This window comes from Aptenodytes patagonicus, chromosome Z, assembly GCF_965638725.1.
Source record: "Aptenodytes patagonicus chromosome Z, bAptPat1.pri.cur, whole genome shotgun sequence".
In the NCBI taxonomy this organism is placed as follows: Eukaryota; Metazoa; Chordata; class Aves; order Sphenisciformes; family Spheniscidae; genus Aptenodytes; species Aptenodytes patagonicus.
The window spans coordinates 3058987-3079802 of NC_134982.1; the positions used below are offsets into that span (position 1 = coordinate 3058987).

The 20816-nt window shown below is 48.0% G+C and overlaps 1 protein-coding gene across 2 annotated transcripts in view; it reads left to right on the forward strand.

The window, feature by feature from the left end:
- LOC143173127 (unconventional myosin-Vb-like) overlaps positions 1-20816 on the forward strand; it is a 153759-nt gene that overhangs the window by 12726 nt on the left and 120217 nt on the right. For both annotated transcript variants that reach the window (XM_076363201.1, XM_076363200.1), the window contains exon 2: positions 18065-18175. In XM_076363201.1, the coding sequence (XP_076219316.1) occupies positions 18065-18175 (111 nt within the window). The remainder of the gene's footprint in view (positions 1-18064; positions 18176-20816) is intronic.

Genomic DNA, 20816 nt, shown 5'->3' on the forward strand with positions numbered 1-20816 from the left:
AAACTCTGGCTGTATCTTGAAATTTGCCGTGCTGGTGTGAGTGTCCAACGTGATGGAGCAATGTCAGAACCCACCTGACAGCGGAAAGATGCGCTGCGCTGCACGGGCAAGCGTTTTGGGGGGAAAAACTCCATCCTAGGGATGTGCTGGAACTGCTGCTGGTTTCTGGAAGGGGATCCAAGTTTTCAACCTTCTCTTGCTATTTTTGAAAACAACCTTTTGAATGATCATTCAGCTGTAGGTGATTTTTAATGGTCTATTTTTGCCTGCAGCCATGGACGTCGTTGCTGTGTCTTCCACAGGAAAAAAAACCAAACAACCCAACGCTCTTGTTTTCTAAGTAGTTCCCTGAATTTTGTTCTTTTAAGAGCCAAGTTATAATAGGCTTCAAGTATCTTTACCACGCAGGTTAGCACTTTCCCCAGGTTAAAGTCTTGCTGCTTCTGCCTTTGAGCTTTGAAGCCAGTAGACTGACAATTTTTTGGGGTGCATCTCTGTTGGTAAACGCTGCTTTTACATGCTGTTACAGTGATGGCTGGGAGATACGTAGCTCTGGCGCTTGTCTAAATAAATCCATTTCCTTTGCACGTACCTCTGGGTGTTTGGTGAATTGGTCACTGGCATGTTCATGGGGGCTCTGAACTCCGGATTATGGTTGTGCCCCATGAAATAAAGTGGAATTTCTGAAGCATTAACAGCGGATGTTGAAACCCTGGTCGAAGTCATGCCTGATGCTGAGAGCTCGTGTGATCTTTGGGTGACTCAGGAGTGATGGTACCCGGTCGGGCAGGAAGGTGGTCTCGCTGCTTCTGGAAGCACTGGTGATGCTGGTGCCTGCCTGCTTGCTCTCACGTGCCTGGGAAGGAGCTGGAAAGTTGGGAAGAGCTGAAATATATCTGGGATCTGGACAAACCTGTCCCACAATCAAGCTAAATTTCAATGTAGTTAATTTGTCTGGGAGGGAAGAGGCTGTTGTGGAAGGACTTGGCTCTGCTGCTCCTGCTCACACAAAACGTATGTAATTGAGCAAGTCGGGACAGAGCAAAATGCAGTGGCCAAGGCCTGAAAGAGCTAGCCCAGCCACTGGACGTGCTGGAGATGAATGCAGGTCTGAACCATGGCTGATAATTTGAAAGCTGAATAGCTTTAGAAACACCCCGAGAGATGGAAGAGGCCCTGGCTGCATCTGCCTTACCTGTTTTAACCCCATAAATGGCGCTGACCCTTGTCTCTTACAGGTTTTGTACGTAATTTATGTCTGCTTTAAAAGCTGGCTCTGCGTTAACACAGTTGTTCAGTGGCCATGATTCAGGTTTGGAGAAGTCTCTTGGGAGTCGCAGCATCCATCCAAGGGATTCATGTTAGATGGTTGAGTTGGGTTGTATTAAGGATGTTTAAGTTGTTTTATGGAAGCAGGCCAGTTAAAAATGGGGGCTTGACTTTTTTTCATCCTTAATTTCCAGGCAGAGCTTAAGAAAAGCTGAAGCCACCAGAGAAGCATGTGTAGATCTTGTGCTCCGATAATAAACCTGCAGCGAGGGGGTGGATAGGGTCTCCTTCATCCCATAAACATTTTCTTGGTTGCACTGGATGTGGGCAGCCAAGGCCGGTGTGAAAATATGGTAGTGGCCTTTAGCCGCTAAGCCAGCCTTGAATATTTGTGGGGGTGGAGTGACAGGTGAAATCTTCCTCCGTCCCTTCAGTTACCAGATGCTGCTGGTGATGTCCTGTAGCTGCCTGCCGCAGCAGTGTCCTTCCCACCAGGCATGAGCCTCGCTGAGGGCTTCTCCCGTCCACGAGGATGCTGTGAGCCTCCCAAATTAGAGCCCTGAGCTCCCCTGGACGGGGTTAGCGGTTGCTGTCCTCTCTGCTTCTGTTTCACATTGCTTCCACATGCTCACAAAACTTCGCACTTTGGGGGATTTAAACAGTTGCTGGGGATGTTGCTTGCATTTGATTTCCGCAGATGAGCGTATGATGCTGGGGATAAATTTACTGTAGCAATAAAGCACACATTAGGAGCGATAATAAAATTAACTGTGGTAGTCTGTCTAGTTACTGGAGCATCCCCTACCCTTTCATTTCATGACGGGGAGGAGATTTGCAATGTGTTTTCCCCAGTGTCAGTGCAAAATGAGATGTGGGCTTTCTCCCGTGCATGCAAATCCTGAAGGGAGTTCAGAAGTGTCGTTGGAGCAGGGAAATCCCAGCTCATGAGCTTTCCCAGCCGGCGTTTCTGGCTGGAAACAGGCAGCGGGGATGCTGAGGTTTGCTGGTTTCCTTTCAAACGAAGCCCAGCCTTTTGACCGTGCTTTGCTGGTAGCCGGTGGAGGGGAAACCTCCTCTGAGAGCAGGCTAAAATACCTTTTAAACAGGTTAAACTGCTTTCCTATGAAAAGAGCTGTTGTGAAAACTAGTCCCTTGGGGTTTCTCACCGGGACATCAGCACTGGCAGCCAAAACAAACTCGGTTTGTGGCCGTGCTGTGCCCATCGGTGACAGCCACGTTGTCCCCTGCTCCTGCATTGCTGTGGCCATCGGTGCTATCTTTGCAGACCTTGCCAAGACTTGGGCAGCGTTGTGTTTCGGCTGAGGTGGCTTCTCCAAAATGCATTGGGCTGGAGCTCAGATCCACGTTCCCGTGGCTGGAAATGCCAGCAACGGAGGGAGCGTGGAAATATGGGGACTTCTGCACCACCTCCGTAGGGAAATGATTGAAAGCATCAAGGAAAATCAACAGGAGGTGACCAGCAGGTCCCCTGGGCATTGGGCCAGGCTGGTTCTGCTCTGCAGGGTTGCTTGGCGTGTGGCTTTCCAGCGTGGTGCAGTTAACGCCGGCGACATCCTTTAGCTTTGCATCTGGAAGGGACCCCGTTTTGCAAATACAATACCGGGAGGACAGGGGAGAGTTGGGGAAAGCAAATATTTGCATTTCTCCTGTTGAGTCCATCTCGCTGATGCTCTGATAGGACCCGCTCATCTCTCATTCGATTCTCTGCTCTTACTAAAGTATTTCTGAATGTACCATTTGTTTACAGAAAGTGGGTCTTATCTCCACCGTAGCTGGGAATAGGGAGGCTGCGCTTTGGCAGTAGCTTTAATAATGCTCCGATAAGAGCTTGCCGCCGTCCTTGCAGGGAGAGCCGGCTTATCGGGGAGTGGCAGGGTGAGAGGTGCCGCGGGGAGGAGGAAAACTGAAACGGCGGCAAAGACTGGTTGGTGTTTGGCATGCTGCTTGGCTGTGGGTGGAGGAGGTGAAGAGGGTGGGCATGGTCTTAAATTTGGAAAACACCTATGCACTGCTCATCTCGGGATATTGAGGAAAAGAGGCAAGGGTATGACTTTTTTTTTTTGATCAAAATTGAATCTTGGTGACTATTGTATTTATCAAGTCATTGGTTTGAGGTTATGGTATTCCTTAAACATCCCATACCTAAGTTTACTATATTTTACTGTCATGAATTATATTCCAATAATTATGGTGCCTTGAGACTTGCATCTGATATGCTGAAGTTTCCAGGGAAATAGGTATCGGCGATACCTTTGTGGTTTTAGGGGAAGAGGGAGTTGGCCCAAGTGGAGAAGCTGGGGATGTGATGGAAACCCCTTTCATCTGTTCAGCTGAGCTTTGGATAACTCTGCGGTTTTCCCATGTGCTTTGGCTTCCTGGTGCTGCCTCAGTGAGGCCACTGTTCCCCGTGATTGTCCGCGAGGTCTGCTTGCCCTCCTGAGGTGGTCTGAAAAGCTGAAAGCTTGAATTATGGCTCTTCTGACCTGGTAAGCTGATGAAAAATTGACTCCAAATTCTAATTCCTACTCTTGTGGCTTCATTTTATAAATATATATCTATATATATTTAAAATAAAAATAACCTTTTTCTCAGAATTCCTACTTAAGGACTGCCCTGAGTTTTATCAGAAATTCCACGTTAAATACCTATTGCTTGAGTAAAGGCTTATAATTGTGCTCAAAGTGCAGTAATACTCGCGTTGTTTCTGATGTCACCTAGGAAAGCATGACTTCCGTGTGATGCAAGCGGTAGAAAAGAAGCGACCCTTGTCTCCCCAGCCACACCCAGCCGGGTGGGGGAACCCTTTCCAGTTCCTCCAGCCAGTTTTAACATGTATGGAGAATAACTGAAGTTCAGATCGTGAATTTGGGTTTAATCCCGTGGTTGTGCTTGATCCTTGTTCGCAACGAACAGAACTTCGCTTCTCGGTAGGTCGGGTGATGGGATCACGGCACGGGATGCTTCTACAGGCAAGAGGTGCCTGTGGTTGTATGTCTGAAAAAACTGGCTTGATTTGGGTCAGTAAGTTAGAAAGCACCTTTAACTGTCCAAGTTGAAGGTTAAAGTACATGGAACCTTTGCAGTCATGGTGTGAAGCAGGGTTAAGGTTGCTCTGGGAGTTTTCACTCTGCATTTCTTAAGCTCTGGGAATTCAGCTCTGTGGGTCATGTTTGGCTTGGGGATAACAGCAGCATCATCTCTTTGAATTACTAATTGACTGTCATTATCCGGAAATCGAGTCATCATTTATGCTTGGCATACGTGGAAGAGCACCGTCTGTTGGCCCCTCTAAAAAGGACCTGTATGTCATTTATTTATGGGCACCAAAAATGTATCATGCCTTGATGGGATCTCTCCTGAGCCCAGTGCTGGCCGTGCTGCCGATGCCATGGGGCTGTGGTCCCTTGCCTGGTGCCATCGTGTGCCTGTGCCCTTGGCTTTCAAATGACACCGAGTCCCCTGCAGAGGGGAGGCCCTGCAAGGCCATCTCCTGCGCTGGCATTTGCTTAATGCTCCAGAGCTTGTGCAGCATTTAGCACCAGGTAGGTGGGGGAACAGAGCTTCAAAACTTGAGTTTTAGGCAGTTGAAGAAAACTCCTACTAAGAATATACCCAAGAGATTTCTTAGGCTGGGGAAAAAAACATTGCAGCCCACTGCATTGTGTTTCGTGCCCTGAACGTTGCTTGAGGTTTTATTTAGGTTGGTATGACTGCTTCTGACTCAATCATTGAACATCTGCATTTATGCTGAGACCTTTTATGGGACGAGGAGCCTCCGTCCAGCAAATCTTTCACTTCTGTCCAAATTTTGAACATGGCATGCTCTTGAAGATGCTGGTGGGCACCTCACCAGCCACGGCTTAACAAGAAACGCCTGCGAAGAACATAACATTGAGTGATTTCTGTAAATTTAATGTTGCTGTTGAGGAGGAGGTGGATGAGCGTGATCTCTTTTCTTGCAACCTGTTGAGTTGACAGCCATTTGGCTTGTAGCAGCTTGTTTTCCCATTAGCTGCTGGGAGGGAGCTGGTGTGGACGCACCACGCTGTGAAAGGCAATGGGATTTCAAAGACTAATTGCTATGGAACTTGAAATGAGTCCTATTAAGCAGCTATTGTCAAGGCAGGGATGCTAAAGACTTTGGAAACAGTTCCTAAAATACAAATTTGGACTCATTGCGTGCCAGCTATTAGGCAGAGGAGTCTCTGCTGATCTACACGTGAGGTTTGAGAAGGCTGGGGAGGGGGTTTGGGGGCCGTGGCGGTGAGGAGGAGCGTGCCTTGCCCCCCACAACTGCCTGACTTCCCACCGCATGTGGGCAGCCTCGACACGCCGTGCAATTTGGCATTTCCCAGGACAGACACATTGATGTGTGCTTCGCAGGTTGGGTGGCTATAAACGATGGCCAGACACGGTGATCCAAACAGGGATTATTATTATTATTATTATTTTTTTTTTTAATTTCTTAAGAAAGCACCTAAAAATACTTTTTTGAAAGTTTGCAGCACAGACTGTGATTTCCCCATAGTGTGGGACAGGGGAAAAGACCTTCTAGCCCAAGGGGGAGATGAAAGGACGGGCAACTGGAAGAAAGAGCAGCTATGAAGGGACATGTGTTGCTTCAGCATCTCTCTGCTTTTTGTAGATCCTATCCCCTTCTGAGCAGGGTCCTCAATCACTGCTGCACGTGTGGATGTGCACTACAACCACTAATTCCCCCTTCGATGCCTTTGGAGGTCCCGCGGGTCAAACCCGTGATGTGAGCAATTCTGTGGGTTATCTGGGGCTTCATGTGCACCAGTTTACCCACGGTGGTGGCTGAAGGTAGCTGCACAACTTCAGGTGTCCCCATCCAGCCGCCAGCCCGTGGGTTTGCAGGAACTTGGGTCTTGGGACTGAATATTTTGTCAGAAAGGGCAGAAACTTTTGGGCTTGTACATTATGAGCTGGGAACTGGCAGCACGGTTTGCAAAAGCTTTGCTTTCACAGCAAAATAAACTGAAATGAACATAATGTTTCTTCAATTTAATTTTTTTCCCTTGTTTTATTTATCTACCTAGCAAAGCATGAAGTCATTCCCTAGAGGAGGGAAAAAAGTCGCAATGCAATGTTTGGTAGAGATGGATTTGAGTTATGGTTTTGCCCTAACTGGAGTGAGCCCCTCTCCGTCTCTCAGGGGTTGTCTTCATGCACCCTTAAACCACTATAACTTCGGGGTCTATTTTAATTTGTTTTGCTGCTTTTCTAATTAATAATCCCTTTTTTCCCCACGTTGGGTGGTAAGAGTAGGTTTAACTAGTTTTGTGTGAAACAGGTTGTAGTTCTTAAGCTGCGCTGGTGGGACCCGGTGGCTTCAAGGCAAGCGGCATCGGCTGAAGCGTGACCATAAAACGCGTGTTCTTCCCAAAGGGAAATGCATCCCTTGGATGGGAACTGAGTTTCCCGGTCTTGGAGCAAAACTCCTCGGGCCTGAGCTGGGGGATGTGTAAGTGGGATGGAAATCCTGTAGCTGGGATGTCCCTGGGATGATGCGATGCTGCTGGCGATGTTGGGAAGAGCCGGAGCTGAGCCTTGCCTTCATTGAAACTCTGCACCCGCTGCCTGTGCCCAGAGGTAGTGTGGAACCCCTTGGGAGGAATAAAGCAACGCTCCCGTAACATGGGGAGGGATGTTTAAATGAGTGAATAAATCTCCTGTTGGGGTATAGGTGTTGTCCTGTGTGTCCATCCAAGAGACGCAACAGAGTGGCTTTGCTGTGGGGAAGGGGAAGGAAGAAGTAGCACCTGGTGGCTGTGACAGCTTCTTTTTTTAATTCATTTTTATTTTCTCCTTCTGTTTGGAGTGTTTTGCTGTGTTGGACACTTCGATGTTTCATGGGAGCTGTGTTTGATCTGCGTGGGAGCGTGTGTTTGTGTGCTGCTGGGGCCTCTGCCGTTCTGAGGGGAAGAGAGAACCCCTAACGCACGGGGGACATTGCCAAATCGGGGGAGAAATTCAAACCAGAAGGTGAAGGCTAGAAAAATGCATTTGGCGGTGTGGTTATTTTTATATTTTTATTTTATTTTAAGTGGGTGCAATTGCCCTTCTTGCAACCCTTCCTCTACTTGGGCAGTCGTCTGCACTTTGATCTCCTTCATTGAGCCCTTCCTGCAGAACACAACGCTCTTTTGCTAGCGGCATCGCCTCCCAAATCTCCTCCTGCGATTCAAAATTCAGGGGTTGACGGAGATGGTCTTTTCCTCCATCCTTCCTTGTTTAAGGTTTCGTCTCCCCTACATTTTTTAGAGGAAATTGTATATGGGATTTAGGGGATGGTTTTCCAGGGAGCTGCTGTTTGATTGAGATAGATATAGATATATATATATATATATATAAAAGAGGCTGCAGGATATCAGTGCTGGAAAATCTGGAAAGCCAAAATCTCAGTATTTTAGCTGGACAGCTGAAATAAGGAAAGAAGGAGGAAAATGTTAGCCTACTGCCTAGCCATACCGTACCTTCCATTTTATATATTAAAAAGGAAACCACCTTTTGTTTGAGTTTCCTTGGAGATGTGTTTTGAACCGATTTCAGCTTAGTGATTGCAAAATTTTGCTTATTGTCTTTGTCTCACTGGGGAGAAGAGACAAAATATATACATTAATATAGAGTAACGCATCATAGCAGTGCGCATCCGAGGTCTGGCACGTGGACAGTCCTGGGAGAAGTGGAGCCGGGCACAAGTCATGTTCCCAAAGACCTGGAAATTACTGCAATGAAATGAAAGTGCAAGAGCAGTCCTTCCCTCCAGGAGACCCTTTCTTTGCCCCCCCATTCCTAAGCAAATGGGGGTGTATGACTATTTGTTCACCGCTTCAAATATTCTGATTAAACTTACTTATTCTAGCTTTGCCTCTTGACCACTGGTGCCATTCTCTAGGTGTCTAATGTCTCTTTGCTAACAAACCTTACTGCTGGAATTTTAAAATTATAACCAGTAAAACTTTGCTTCTTAAATCCTTGGAAATCAATTTGTTTTCCTTCAGTTGCTTAGCAATGAAAAAGATGCAAAGGTGGCCCAGGGGCCTTTCCAGCACACCCCTCTGGTTAGAAAGGGCTGAAGAAATGCCCCATAAATATAACTATAGGTCAAAAGCCCTTTGAATTAAGCATGCGTGAAGTGATGCTCCAAGAGGGTTTTTAACGCATGAGTTCTGGAGAGGTGAGGGATAATTGTACGGGTTGATTAATCCAATTATTTCTTTCTAATAAGGTTGAAAATCCAGTCTGGTGGAGAGGTTGCTCTGCAATTAAAGGTAGATTTCGGTGGTGCTGTTTGGGCGTGGCAGTGCCCGGTGGGGAGGATGGCTGAGCGCTCGAGGGACGGGCGAGGGGCAAGCTGGCGTCTACCCTGAATTTCGGAAGATGCTTGGGACACTGAATGCCACGTGTGTTACAGCAATTACAGCCTAGAAGCGGCTGCTGCTTTTAACTTTTCCAGCTGAAATTCCTGGTGTCCCCACGGCTGTGTCCCGTGGCCAGGGCTGCCCTGCCCTGTGCTGCTGAGCCCGGCTCCTCCCAGGATCATTTTAATATAAAATCATTTAATGGAGAGCGGTCACTGCACTGGGGAAGGAATATGCTTATGAGTTTCCCCAAAGCATCACGAGGCTATGTTATAGAGGGCTGTGAAAACCTGGGATGAAAGGCCATTTTTAACTACTTAATTAAAACCCAAAGGCCATTTTTTAACTACTTTTATTAATAATCAAATGTATATGGTGTATATTGAGCATGTTTTGGATCCAGCCTACGTTCATCGAGGTGCTTACGTGGAGTTCAGATGGAAAATGGGACTGCGAAGACAAGATTACACCATAGCACTGCTCAAGGTTTTGATTAATTGAGAATTAGGTGAGAGAAGGGTAATTAATGCCAATCACAGGGATTTGCAGAAAGTAGCCTGGAAGGATTTAACTTTTGTAATATGACAGGCTGTTTCATAAAAGTCATGCTATGGAGACACTTGACCCCTGCATGGGGTTTTTAATTAAAAAAGCCAAAAACAAAGCTTATAAAACCCTAGTAACCCTTACTGGAATAAAAAAAACTGGCTGCATGGCTGAGTTAGGCCTGTGGCAGACAGGGTGTCATCCTGATTCCACTTAGACGCCGGGTCAAGGATTTTTTCCTAGATCCTGTGCAATGTGGCAATTTTTTAATCAATGACTTGGAAGAAGAGGTAACGAGCACTGGAGGAGCTGGGTCAGGTGGGTGGTGCTGGAGTGTGGCTGTGAGCATCCCATGGGTGCTGGACCCAGGGGGAGATGCCTGGGGGAGGGGGTGTTGAGCCCCCTGCTCCAAACTGCTGCTGCCCTGGTGGCTGCAGCTCTTCCAAGGAGGAGCTGCAAGTCAAGTGCATGATTGTCTGGGTTGGCTTTAGCACCAGACTTTTTGTGCTTCCCCAGGGACTCTGCAGTGATTTAAGGGGGTTTGCAGAGCACCCCTCTTTCCGGCAGTGTGGCAGAGACTGGATGGTGATGGTAAGCGTCTTGTAGAGCAAATGGTGAGCATCCTGTAGAGTTGAGCCAGGGCCGACAGAAGAGAAATTTGGTGCTTGCTGTGGCTCGTTGGGATGGTGTTCCCCTACTCCTGGTGCTTGATGGGACAGGACCTGGAGCAAGGTCTCCCACCCAGCAGACCAGTGGCTGGTGTTTCTTAGAATCATAGAATCATTAAGGTTGGAAAAGACCTCTAAGATCATCGAGTCCAACCGCCGACCCAACACCACCATGCCCACTAAACCATGTCCCTAAGTGCTGCATCTACTTGTCTTTTAAATACCTCCAGGGATGGGGACTCCACCACTTCCCTGGGCAGCCTGTGCCAATGTTTAACCACTCTTTCGGTAAAGACATTTTTGGTGCAGCTCTCTAATGCTGGTGAACATTAAGTTTTGGAGGGGCTTTGCCAGGGTTTGTAGCAGATCCTCCAGTGGAGCACGTGCTTTAAATCCAGGCTTAGGCATCCAGAGGGGCAGCCCTGCCTTGTACCCCGTGATTTCACTGGGCTCCTGGCTGCATCCTCGCAGCAGGCAGCAGCCTGCCTGTCCTGCTGCCAGCTCTCAGCCTTCGCTGGTGCTGCTTCAGAGCAACCAAAGGCAAAGGGCTCCTGTGCTCAACCTGATGCGAGGCTGGAAAGCCGCTGCGGCAGAAGGAGACGGGCAGCGAGACCCCGAGTGCTGCAGTCTCCAATTAAACAGGCACAACCCTCCTCCTGTAACATCTTGGGCTGCTGTGAGATGGTTCATTAGCGGTGATGCAGGTGATAATGCACATCCCCTGTGGGTGAAGTCTTGTTGACCCTGGCAGAGAGGTTTGGTTTTGTTGTTTCTTAAAGAGTAGAGGAGCAAAGTAAAAATACAAGGGTTGCTGCGCTGCCCAGAGCAAATCCCGGTCTCGCAGCCTACAAGGGGATTGCTCCCCAGCCCAGGAGGGACTGCTTTTCCCCCCAAATTAAGACAGAATGGTTTGTTTGCGCTGTCCCAAAGCACCTGGGCCTCTACCTGGTTTTGCAGCATCTCATGGCTTACTGCAAGAGGGATTTTGCATTTCAGCCCATTGCTGTGGTGAGAGCGGGGTTGCATGTGCGCCCAAGACCTTGGCACTGAACCTGTCAGTCTTCATTAAGCCTGCAGTAACGAGCGTTGCTGAGATGCTGCGGAAGAAATGGTAGGGGAGAGGATGGAAAAACATGAGTTGGCTGTTAGTTACATGTGAGACTATTGATTAGTCCTGGAAATCATCCTGGAAATTGCATTTAATTAAAGCAAACCCTTCAGGATGAAAATACTGGGGGTACACTTGGTGTCAGGGCTCGCCTGCAGCCCCGCTCTGCTCAGTGCCAGTTTTACCTGCTGTCGGTGAGATGAGGCCGGTGCAATGATGAACCGAAGCCTTTTAAACCCCCCTTCATTTGAAATGCTGCTAACGAGCCGGTGGATAAATGCTGCAGATGCTGCTTGTCCGAGCAGCTGAGTACTGCTCAGCTGCTGTGATGCTTTATGCAAAGCATCGTCTGAATTAATTTGGGCAGGGGAATAAAATTCAGCAAAGAGAAATAGAGCAGATTTAGTGCTGGTGGGAGACGTGGAGCCATCCATCAGTGTGACAGCTCTTTGGGGAGGTGGGAAGAAAATATCCCCGTACTTAGGAGGCATCAGCAAAGCACGTGCTTTGCTAGCTCAAATCCAGCGACCCCTGCAGCGCTCTGGGATGAAGAGGGATGCTCCCCAAAATTTAGGAGCCTTGCCTTGATGGGGGCATGCTCTGAGTGTGCGCTTCTGCATTTTCCCTGGGTCCGTGTCTGTGCTGGTAGCACAAGGAGGATGGGGAATATGAGGCATGGTGTAGATTATGCTCATCTGCCTTGGCTCGGCTGTTTGGGTTTGCGCGTTTTTATCAGCCCTGGGAAACTCACAAATTGCTCGTTCTCATGTTGAGGAATTAGAGATGCTTCTGCAGCGTCCTGCTGTCTTTCCCTTTGCATTTAATACTCCCAGCAAGTTAACGTTTGCTTTCTGTAGCTCAAAATGATGTTTTTTGTGTTTTTTAACAAGTAAAACACAACATTTTTTTTTTTTTTTTTTTGCCCTACCCCTTGAGCATGATATTGGGGTCGTGTGTGTCCCTTGCTGTGTGTTGAAATGTTTGCCAGTCACGACCTCTCCTTTCAGCCTTTTTGGGTTTTTATGGTGAGGAAGAAGTGGGTCTTTCCCTATTAGAGGTCCTTGCTGCAGGGGGATGCTCTCGGCCCTGGCTGGGGATGCTGGGCCCTTGCGCGGTGTCACAACATCGGGTACTGGTGCTGCAGAAATCAGGCAGTGGAGAGGTGTGCAGCACCAGAGCATCCCTGCCTGCTCTGTACTGAGCGGTGAAACCCGCTGCCATCCCCTCCTGACCCTTGCGAGGGGTTTGCTGGCCGGTGGTACCCGGCAGCAAACGGAGAAGCCGGGCTGGGGTGAGATGCAGGGGTCAGCGGGTCCCAGAGTCACGGCACAGCTTGGGGAGCTCTGACCTAAATATGGGCTTTGCTTGTCTGTCAGGCAGGGGAGAAATCACTCCTGGGATGAAAAATCTCATTTGGAGGATGGGAAAGGGTGGATTACGGTTTGCCATCTGCCCTGATGTTCAATATTGTAAATAATAAAAAAGTTAATGATCCACAAATCCCTTAACAGAGACGTTTTTGCCCCGCTGCCGAAACACCTCGCCTGTGCCTTGCTGCATCACGGGCGAAGCAGATGTTTCTCCTGAGTCACTGCCAAGTGGGGGCAGCGGGGATTTTTAAGGCTGCAAGGCACGCAGGAGAGCCCTGGAGCCGGTGCCTTTCCATGCCCTCCTGCTGACAGCACCCAGCGAGCGGCTCTTCCCAGCGCCGACAAGCGCGGTGGTTGGCACAAGCACATTTAGCACAGCTAAATAACGTCATAAATAACTACCTGTTAATCATGGGGACGTGGGATCCTGCTGTGGTAGGCATAATGCCAGTGGATGGGCAAAAATACAGCGGTGACCTGAGTTCAGGCCAGGACTGCACGCCCAGTGCAAATTAATGAGGAGAAGTTCGTTTGCTTTAGTGCAGAGCTGGAAGGGGATGCTGTTAGCATCCATGCACGGTGGCTGCAAGGAGAGTCCTCTGGTTTTTTTTTTCCACTGCAAGAGCCTCTTTAAATTATTTCTGTGGAGTTATCTTTGATAGTGGCTTAAAAAAACAAACAAACAAAAAAAAAAAAAAACAAGGAAAAGAAAAATGACATCCAAACCCTGAGTTGTGCCGTCTGCTGTGACCTCTTTTAATTTAAGGTAGAGCTTGTATTTTTCTCTTTTTACTTGGGAAAAGCAAAGTTTGGGAAAACTTTAATTTTAGTAATAGGTGGCTTGTGAGAGCCGAAGAGTAGTTATTGGACTTCTGAAGTAAGCTGCTTAACCATTCACATGCTGTATATATAAATGTAAATATTCTTGGGGAGCCAGGACTGAAGCTCATGCTGTTTTTACTTTCATATGTGTTCTTGTCCTCTTCGAGAGCATCCAGTAATACTGGACCACGTTATTTCTTTGAACAACATAGAATGAGGTTGGCAATAAGCCCACTGCCAAGGGGGAAAAGTAGAAGCGTGCTTGCTTTACGAAGAAAAACGTACAGATACTTGTCCCAATCTCCACCTCGTTCTTAGCTGACATCTGTGTGTTCACCTTTGGTTTTTCCAAGGTGCACATCACTGTCTCTGGTTTCTACTGAAGTCCTTTCATAAGTTTTTTCTTAACCCATGTGGAAGGAGCTTGGTCATGAGATACTATGTCTTAATCTTCGTTACTGAATCCCTAATTGCTAGGCGGTCGATGCTATTGTATCACCGGTATTATAGGTTTTCTGCCGTGCCCTCCCTCTGGCTGCAGTGCCGTTGGAAGGATGCCCCTGGAAAAGTGCCCTTCACCCAGGAGCAATGAAAACTTCCCAGGGTCGGCTGAGAGTATTGCCATTCCTGAAATAACTCGGGGGATTAAAAACCAATAATAATAAAGATGGATTTGCTGACTTCCAGATTGCCACGAAGACTGTTGCAACCACCAAACAGCCCAGACTAATAAAAAAAAAAAGCTTAAAAATTAGCCATCTCGGTTTAATTTAATGGAAAATTACACTCTTTTCTTAATTTAAAGGAAGATTATACTCTGTCCACACTGTCAGTGTAACTTCTCCTGTGCAGACCAGCGTCCCTTCCCGCTGCGCTGGAGCATCCACCGAGCACGTGGCCAGGAGTTTGAGGATGATTTGCTGGGAGTGCCTTTGGCTGGCACGGGGGGCTTTCAGACAGCAAAACAAAAACCTGCCTCTTCTAATTTAATGTTGGTTTTAATCCGCATCCGTAGCGGTAGCCTGCTAAAATCTAAATCAAATCGGGAGGTGGGGGTTGAATTTATTAAGCTTCTGCTTAATCTGGGTGGAATAATGCAAGAGGCTCCGAGAGCACCGAATCACTTTGGTTTATTGGGAATCTGGTTTAAAAAAACAAAACAGATTTTTTTTTTTTAAATTTTTTTCTTGAGAGGCTGAGCATGCGGAGCTATTTCCGATTAATGCTAACACCTTGCTCAAAGGCGTCCTTGAGGGTTAAAGAAACGCTTTTCTTTCTGCCCTCCTGGATGGAGACACTGGAGTGTCAGAAGGTGAAGTGATCTGCCCAGGGTGTGTCTCCTGAGCCTGAAGTCAGGCTAATCCTCCGGTCCCAGTGCTTTGAGATAGACCCGCCTGCCCTTTCCCTTCGTAGCAAGCTCCTCCAGAAGATCAAGAGGTTATTGAAGCTAGCGAAGCCCGGACACGGCATATAAAGTGGAATAATTATGCTAGAGGTGAGATTATGGAAGTAGAGGTTCACAGAGATGTTCTCCTCCTGCCCAGGTGGGTACCTGCCTGGGGGGCATGGTTTTGGTGACCTGGTAGCTCTCAAAAATGTCTTTACTGAAAGAGTGGTGAAACATTGGACCAGGCTGCCCAGGGAAGTGGTGGAGTCCCCATCCCTGGAGGTATTTAAAAGACGTGTAGATGAGGTGCTTAGGGACATGGTTTAGTGGGCATGGTGGTGTTGGGTTGACGGTTGGACTCGATGATCTTGGAGGTCTTTTCCAACCTTAATGACTCTGATCTACACGAATTTAATTGGCAAACGTACGGCGTGTGAAGCCTCTTTGGAGGGAGCGGGTTGCAGAAGTTGGAGGCGAGGAAGGCAGGCGATGTGAGCATGGTGCTCCAGCGTGCCCCCACCATGGGCTGCCTCCAAGCCTCGGTGGGTTTTAATTAAAGCTCGCCTTGTAAAGGTCTAAGAATGACAAAGTGCTTTTATTTCAGTGCTGTACGGTTTGACATACTTGGGATTTATGGGTGAAAGGGAAGGGTTGGATGCGGGTTTGTGTAGCAGCCTGCCCTGCCTGGAGGGCCGAGCACTTGCATCTCTGCTGGAGCGCAGCAAGGAGGGGAGGACAGTGAAAATGCACAACAAAAAAAACAGTGGTCCCCTTTTTGGACGTGTGTGTGCATGCACGCACGAGAGGACAGCATTATAGATGCTTGGGGAAATGCATTCATAACAGCCTATTTTAACAGCCCGCAGCTATTTAGCAGGATGGGAAGCGCTCGGTGCGGGGAGTGCTTGCGCTGGAGCAGCAATCGCATTCGGGATCTCCCAGCCAGGGAACGAGTTACCCCCAGGGCTCCTGAGACCTTGCAAACACCCATGCCTTACTGCCTCCTGTGCTGTGGAATCCCTTGCGTACATGTGTATGCACAAGAGTCTTGGAGAATCGGGTTTATTATTAAAATTCTGTAGTTTTGTGGTTGAGATGGCTGATGGGACGTGAAATCTTTTACCACCAGGTTGTAAGTCCATCCCTGGGTGGTGGATGCTGAGAGCTGCTACCCTCCGACAGTGGTTCCCATGTCTCACCCAGGCATTGGATGGCTCCTGGCCATGGTTGGTGATGAATTGCCGAGAGGTGAAGACTTACTGCTGCTGGAGATGGACCCAAATTTCATCCACCAAAGCGTGCGCAAGCACCACCGTGGTTTTTGGCTTGCTTTGGGCTCAGCGTGCCCTTCTCTGCACCTGTCTGTCCAGGCAGGTCCATGGCTCAGCCCAGTCCCGTGTGCAGGTGGAGAATTTGCAGGACTCCAGCCAAGACCAGCAACATCTTGTTTTTGAGGCTGCCTTGAGCCGGGTACATCCTGATCCCTGGCTATTTTGGGCATTTCTACAGCGTGTTTGATCTCTCTTCTGCCAGGAGAGAGCTGGCACCAGATGAAACCGCGGCGGTGGGGATGAAAAGGCAGGCAAGGCATTTTTCAGGAGCTGCAGCAATGGTCTGTAGAGCCCTTCCTGTAGTGTTGGAGCCTGGAGAAACTGGGGCGAGGTGCAGGGGATGAGGAAAGCTGAGTGATGCATCGCCAGCTGCATCTACTCCTTGTTTCATGGTCTGACCAAAGATGGGGCTCCTGGCTGTGCTGCAGGGATGTTGCATCTCTTGCAGTGCTGCTTGCTGGAGGGGACAGGGGAAATTGGGCTGGGGGTCCCAAACTGGCCCCTTCCCCATGGCAGCCTCCCTTCCTCGTGGCAGGGAAAGCGCTGAGGGCTTGTGGGGTGCTAGAGGTGGTGTGCTGGGAAAAGTCTCCTTATTTATTTTATTTTTTTTTTTCCCCTCCCTGATAAAACTGCTGTTCTGGCAATATATTTGTTTAGCTCCATTAACATCCAAGGGTTCCCGCTGCTGTAGCTATTGAGCAACTCTAAAAATAATTGTAAAAATCTATTGCTCTTCAGCTGCAGAGCAGGCTGTTAGACAGCTGCTGCTGCTTTAACTCTTGGGTCGCTCCGAGCGTTGTTTGACCGTTGTGTGCCAGGGGTTTGGTTTTAAGACGAGGGACAAAGCCATCTTTGGTGCTCCAGTGCTGGTGTCGCTTGGATTTGCTGTGGTTTCCCCCAGCACCTTGTGTTTTGTGTAAGAATAAGTTTACATAGATCTTATTTCAATCAACAGGAAGAGTTGGGTCGGGGACATGCCCCCAAAAATGCCAATAAAGAAGTGATCATTGAAGGGTTCCTGTTGACTCTATGTTGGCTGGCCGAGTCCAGGATCAGGCTGGCTTTACGGGACTGTGTCTAGCAAATAAAGCCTGACTCAAGGTGACCCCTTGCAAGGATGGAGCAATTGTGGGTTCCTTGTTCTCAGGACCTTGCCCTGGCAGCCCCACGAGCAGGGAAACTGGTGCCTGCTCTGGCAAAAGAAAGGTGGATGTGTAGAGGGTGAGGGAAATCCGTGCATGGAGGTTGCAGCGTTACTGCTGGGTCTGCAATGCGTTTGTCCCAACTCCTGAGAGCAAGTACTGGAGGTCTCAGCGCAGCAGCAGCTACTTACTCAGCACGGGGGGGGGATGCTTTTATGCAGTCTGGGCAGAGTATTTATCTCTGAATCATAAAAGCAAATTAAATCTCATTAGCAGGAGGTGGCGTGGCTCTGAGTAATGCCATAATCTCATTACACGTGAGCCGTGCTGCTCGCTCTTGGATTTTGTCCCTTCATGGACGCTTTGGCTGGGCTGTACGGGTCCACCTTTGGGATTTCCTCTCGGAGGCTTAAGGGTGGCCTGGACTTCGGAGATGCTAAAAAGGTTAAATGTTGCATCTAACCATTTTTCGGGAGCCTTGAAGCCTGTTTGCAGGTTCGCCTCCAACCGAAGAAGTTGGCTTTGGTGTCTTCTGTTGTCTGCTTAGCTCTATGGCAGTGGGTTTGGGTTCGGGCTTGCTCTGTGGGGAGGAACCTGTCGTCTTGTGCAGAAGAAATATGCTTTGGTGTACGGTCTGCTGGGGGGGAATTGCGTTATTTCATAAAAGCTTCTAGAAGGCTGGGGTTTTTTGGTGTTTTTTTTTTTTCCTAGGGAAATTAAATTTCACATTTACGTTGAGTTTGTACCCCGCTTTGTTAGACTGGTAACAAGCCAGTGTACACCTCGTCCAGGAGAAGCCTGATTGAAAGTCTGATTGAAAATCAGACTTCTGGTCTATAATTTATCTCAAAACCTAAAATTAGAATTTTTTTTTTTGACTGAAGTAAATGGTTTAGCTGCCCTGACTTTACAATGTGTGTGGGATTGTATCCATGGTGAATTAATTTATTTCTGATTTAATTTCCTGAGATTTCCTTGTGTTTAAGCTTTTTCTTTCTTCCCCCTCCCCCCCCAGTACACTAGGGTTTGGATTCCTGACCCTGATGAAGTTTGGAGATCGGCAGAAATTATCAAGGATTACAAAGAGGGAGATAAAAGCCTTCATCTGAAACTTGAAGATGAAACTGTAAGCTTTTAAACATTGTTATTCTTTTCAGTAATTTAAAGCTTCGAATTAATGTGTGAAGAAGCCTGGGCCATCTCATATTTTTTAGAAAGTATTTTTAAATGTGTTTTATTGCCTTAGCGCTTCCAGCTTTTCCCTGCCCGCTCCCTCCCCAGACACTCGTGTTAAAGTAGGTTGCGAGAAAAGCCCTTGACCCCTCTCGTCTCTTTTCATCCTCTGGCAAAGTTGTAATAGTCTGTGATATGAGAATGAGGGGGTTTTTTTATAGCAGCAGTATGTTAGAAGTATCAGTTTATGGTTTTTGCTGCTGAACAAATTGGAAAGAGCGCGGCTGGTGGCATCTACTCAAACTTGGGTACCGATGGAAAAATTGCATAGAGCACAGAAATGACTGCTGTGCAACAGCTTTCTCCATGCCTTAGTTTTTCTCTTTAAGTATAGTCTTATGTAAAACCCTTTTTTCTCCCTTTTTTTTTTTTAATAAAAAAGCTCTAAAAGACAAAAATGAGAAACTCCTTTAAATGTAGGTGTTTTTTAGCAAGTGCCGCTTTCAAATGCACCAACAGTCCAGGCTCACAGCATGTGTGCAGCCGGCGAGAAATCATTCCCAAAGCAGGACGGAGGCTGGGGAAGAGCAACTGCTTTCTGTCCCGCACAAAAAGCTCATGAGGTGGGATGTCACGTAACAGCGGGGGATTGCAGATGCAGTTAACAGTGGCATTTGCATCAGCTGCAAAATTTGGGTTGTTTATGGGAAGGGAGCAGCCATGCTACCTGCCCGCCATGAGGTGCATTTCCCACACGCGGTGCCTGGTGTAGCAGGAAGAATAAATACATTTTTTTCATGAAGAATTCCACTTAAATAAGCTTTCTTCACTGAGCAGATGGGGTTTCCTTAATTGTCTAGAGGGTGATCTGCTCTGTTGCTAAAAGAGTTAATAGAGGCCACTTTCTCCAAATTGAAAATGCTCCGAGAAGGGTGAGTAATTCACGTCCCCTGCCAGCCGACCATTTCCATACTGCGGGGAATATTTTCACCCTATTACTTAATGGGAAGATGGAGAAGAGGAATGAGACACGCTTGATTAGGCTGTTCATCAAAACAATTCTTCTTTCAGAGCAGCGCAAGTGCGGGCCGTTTGCAGTACGTGAATGTGCCAGGTTTGCAAAGAAAGTGATTCATGTTGAAATCCGCACCCGGTGCATGGTGCTGTTGGCTCTGCCAGGGTTGGCCCCGGCTGCGCTCGTTGTCCTCCCCGATTTGCTCTTCCAGCATAGGGCAGCTTTCTGAGGGGGGTGAAGGACAGATGATGCTACTCTTGGAGATGCTTTTTCCCTCTGTGGTGATACATCTGGATGAGGAGGTGCTCGGATGCCACCTCACTGTCCCTTGGAAGCACCAGGCATGTCCTTGTAGGACCAGGGGTCACTGCCTCTTGCTTCTTGGTGGGCTCCCTGCCCAGTAGCCCTGTGGTTGGACCTCCTGGATTCACCATCCTGTGTCTATCATTCTCTATTTCAAGTCCTATCAGTCATCCTTTGAGCATATCTTTTCTCTAATGACCTGATGCTTCATGCTCATGATGCAAGCACGATGCTCACGTTGGGTGCGTTCCTGCCATTCCATGCATCTGCTTGTCCCTGCCTCCCGGTGGTATCTGATGCCAGGCACCCGATGCCAGGTGGGAATGCCCCTTGTTGCAGGTATTGCTGAGCGCTGCAAACTCCAGGCGTCTTTTCTGGTTGAGATCTTCAGTAGTTTTAGTACTTGGAGGCGGAGGGGAAGAAATATAATTTCTTGCTCTTTAATCTGGGTATTTTCCTGGAAACCAAAGGGGTTAAGAAGTCCTGCAAGGTCTAGCCTTTTTGTACAGCTGAGTTTAGGGTCAGCAACGTTAAAGTACAAGGAGATTAAAGGATTACTAGGTGTTGTAGATGGTAGCTTAATAAGCATGTCACTGTCATGGTGAAACACAGGAACATCTCATTTTGGGGTTGTGCAAGAGCGCGCTGCTTACTGTGGGTGCTCCCACAGACCCCTGTTTGATGCTCTTCTGTATGAAACCCCGCCTGGACCCAAGTCACGTTGGGCTGAAAAGCTTTAGCGAAGGGGAACAGCACGCATCTACGTCAGATGGAGATACTGAGCATACATATCTTCAGGGGTTTTGAAGCTGTGGAAAGCCTTTTGTTCCTGACAGCTAACGTGCATTACCCAACTGTTTAGTGCTTCTCTTTTGTCCTTGTGCTTTCAGTGAATTTTCATGGATTTTTGTGGTTTCTGGCTGTACTCTGTATGCAAGGGTACTCCTTCTGAATGAAGAGCTGATTTTTAAATATCGCAAGGGATCCCTGGTGTGTTTGCCATTAAGATGTGAGACTGAGTGCAAGCTGTTGAAAATTGGCATTGGCAACGTGGAATTGGAGTATAAAACAAGCCTGAGGTTGTCGGATGTGCTGTGTGAGCCTGTCCTTGTGCACTTGGGTCAGCTTTTCTTGTGCTGTTTGCGCGGGCAGCGATCCAGTGCCGGTGCAATGGTAGTGGTGCCCTTTTGCTTGTGAACTGGGATTCCTGCCTTCTGCTGGGAGCTGAGCATCGGGACCCCTTCCTGAGACACCCTGTGGGAAGCAACATCACAGG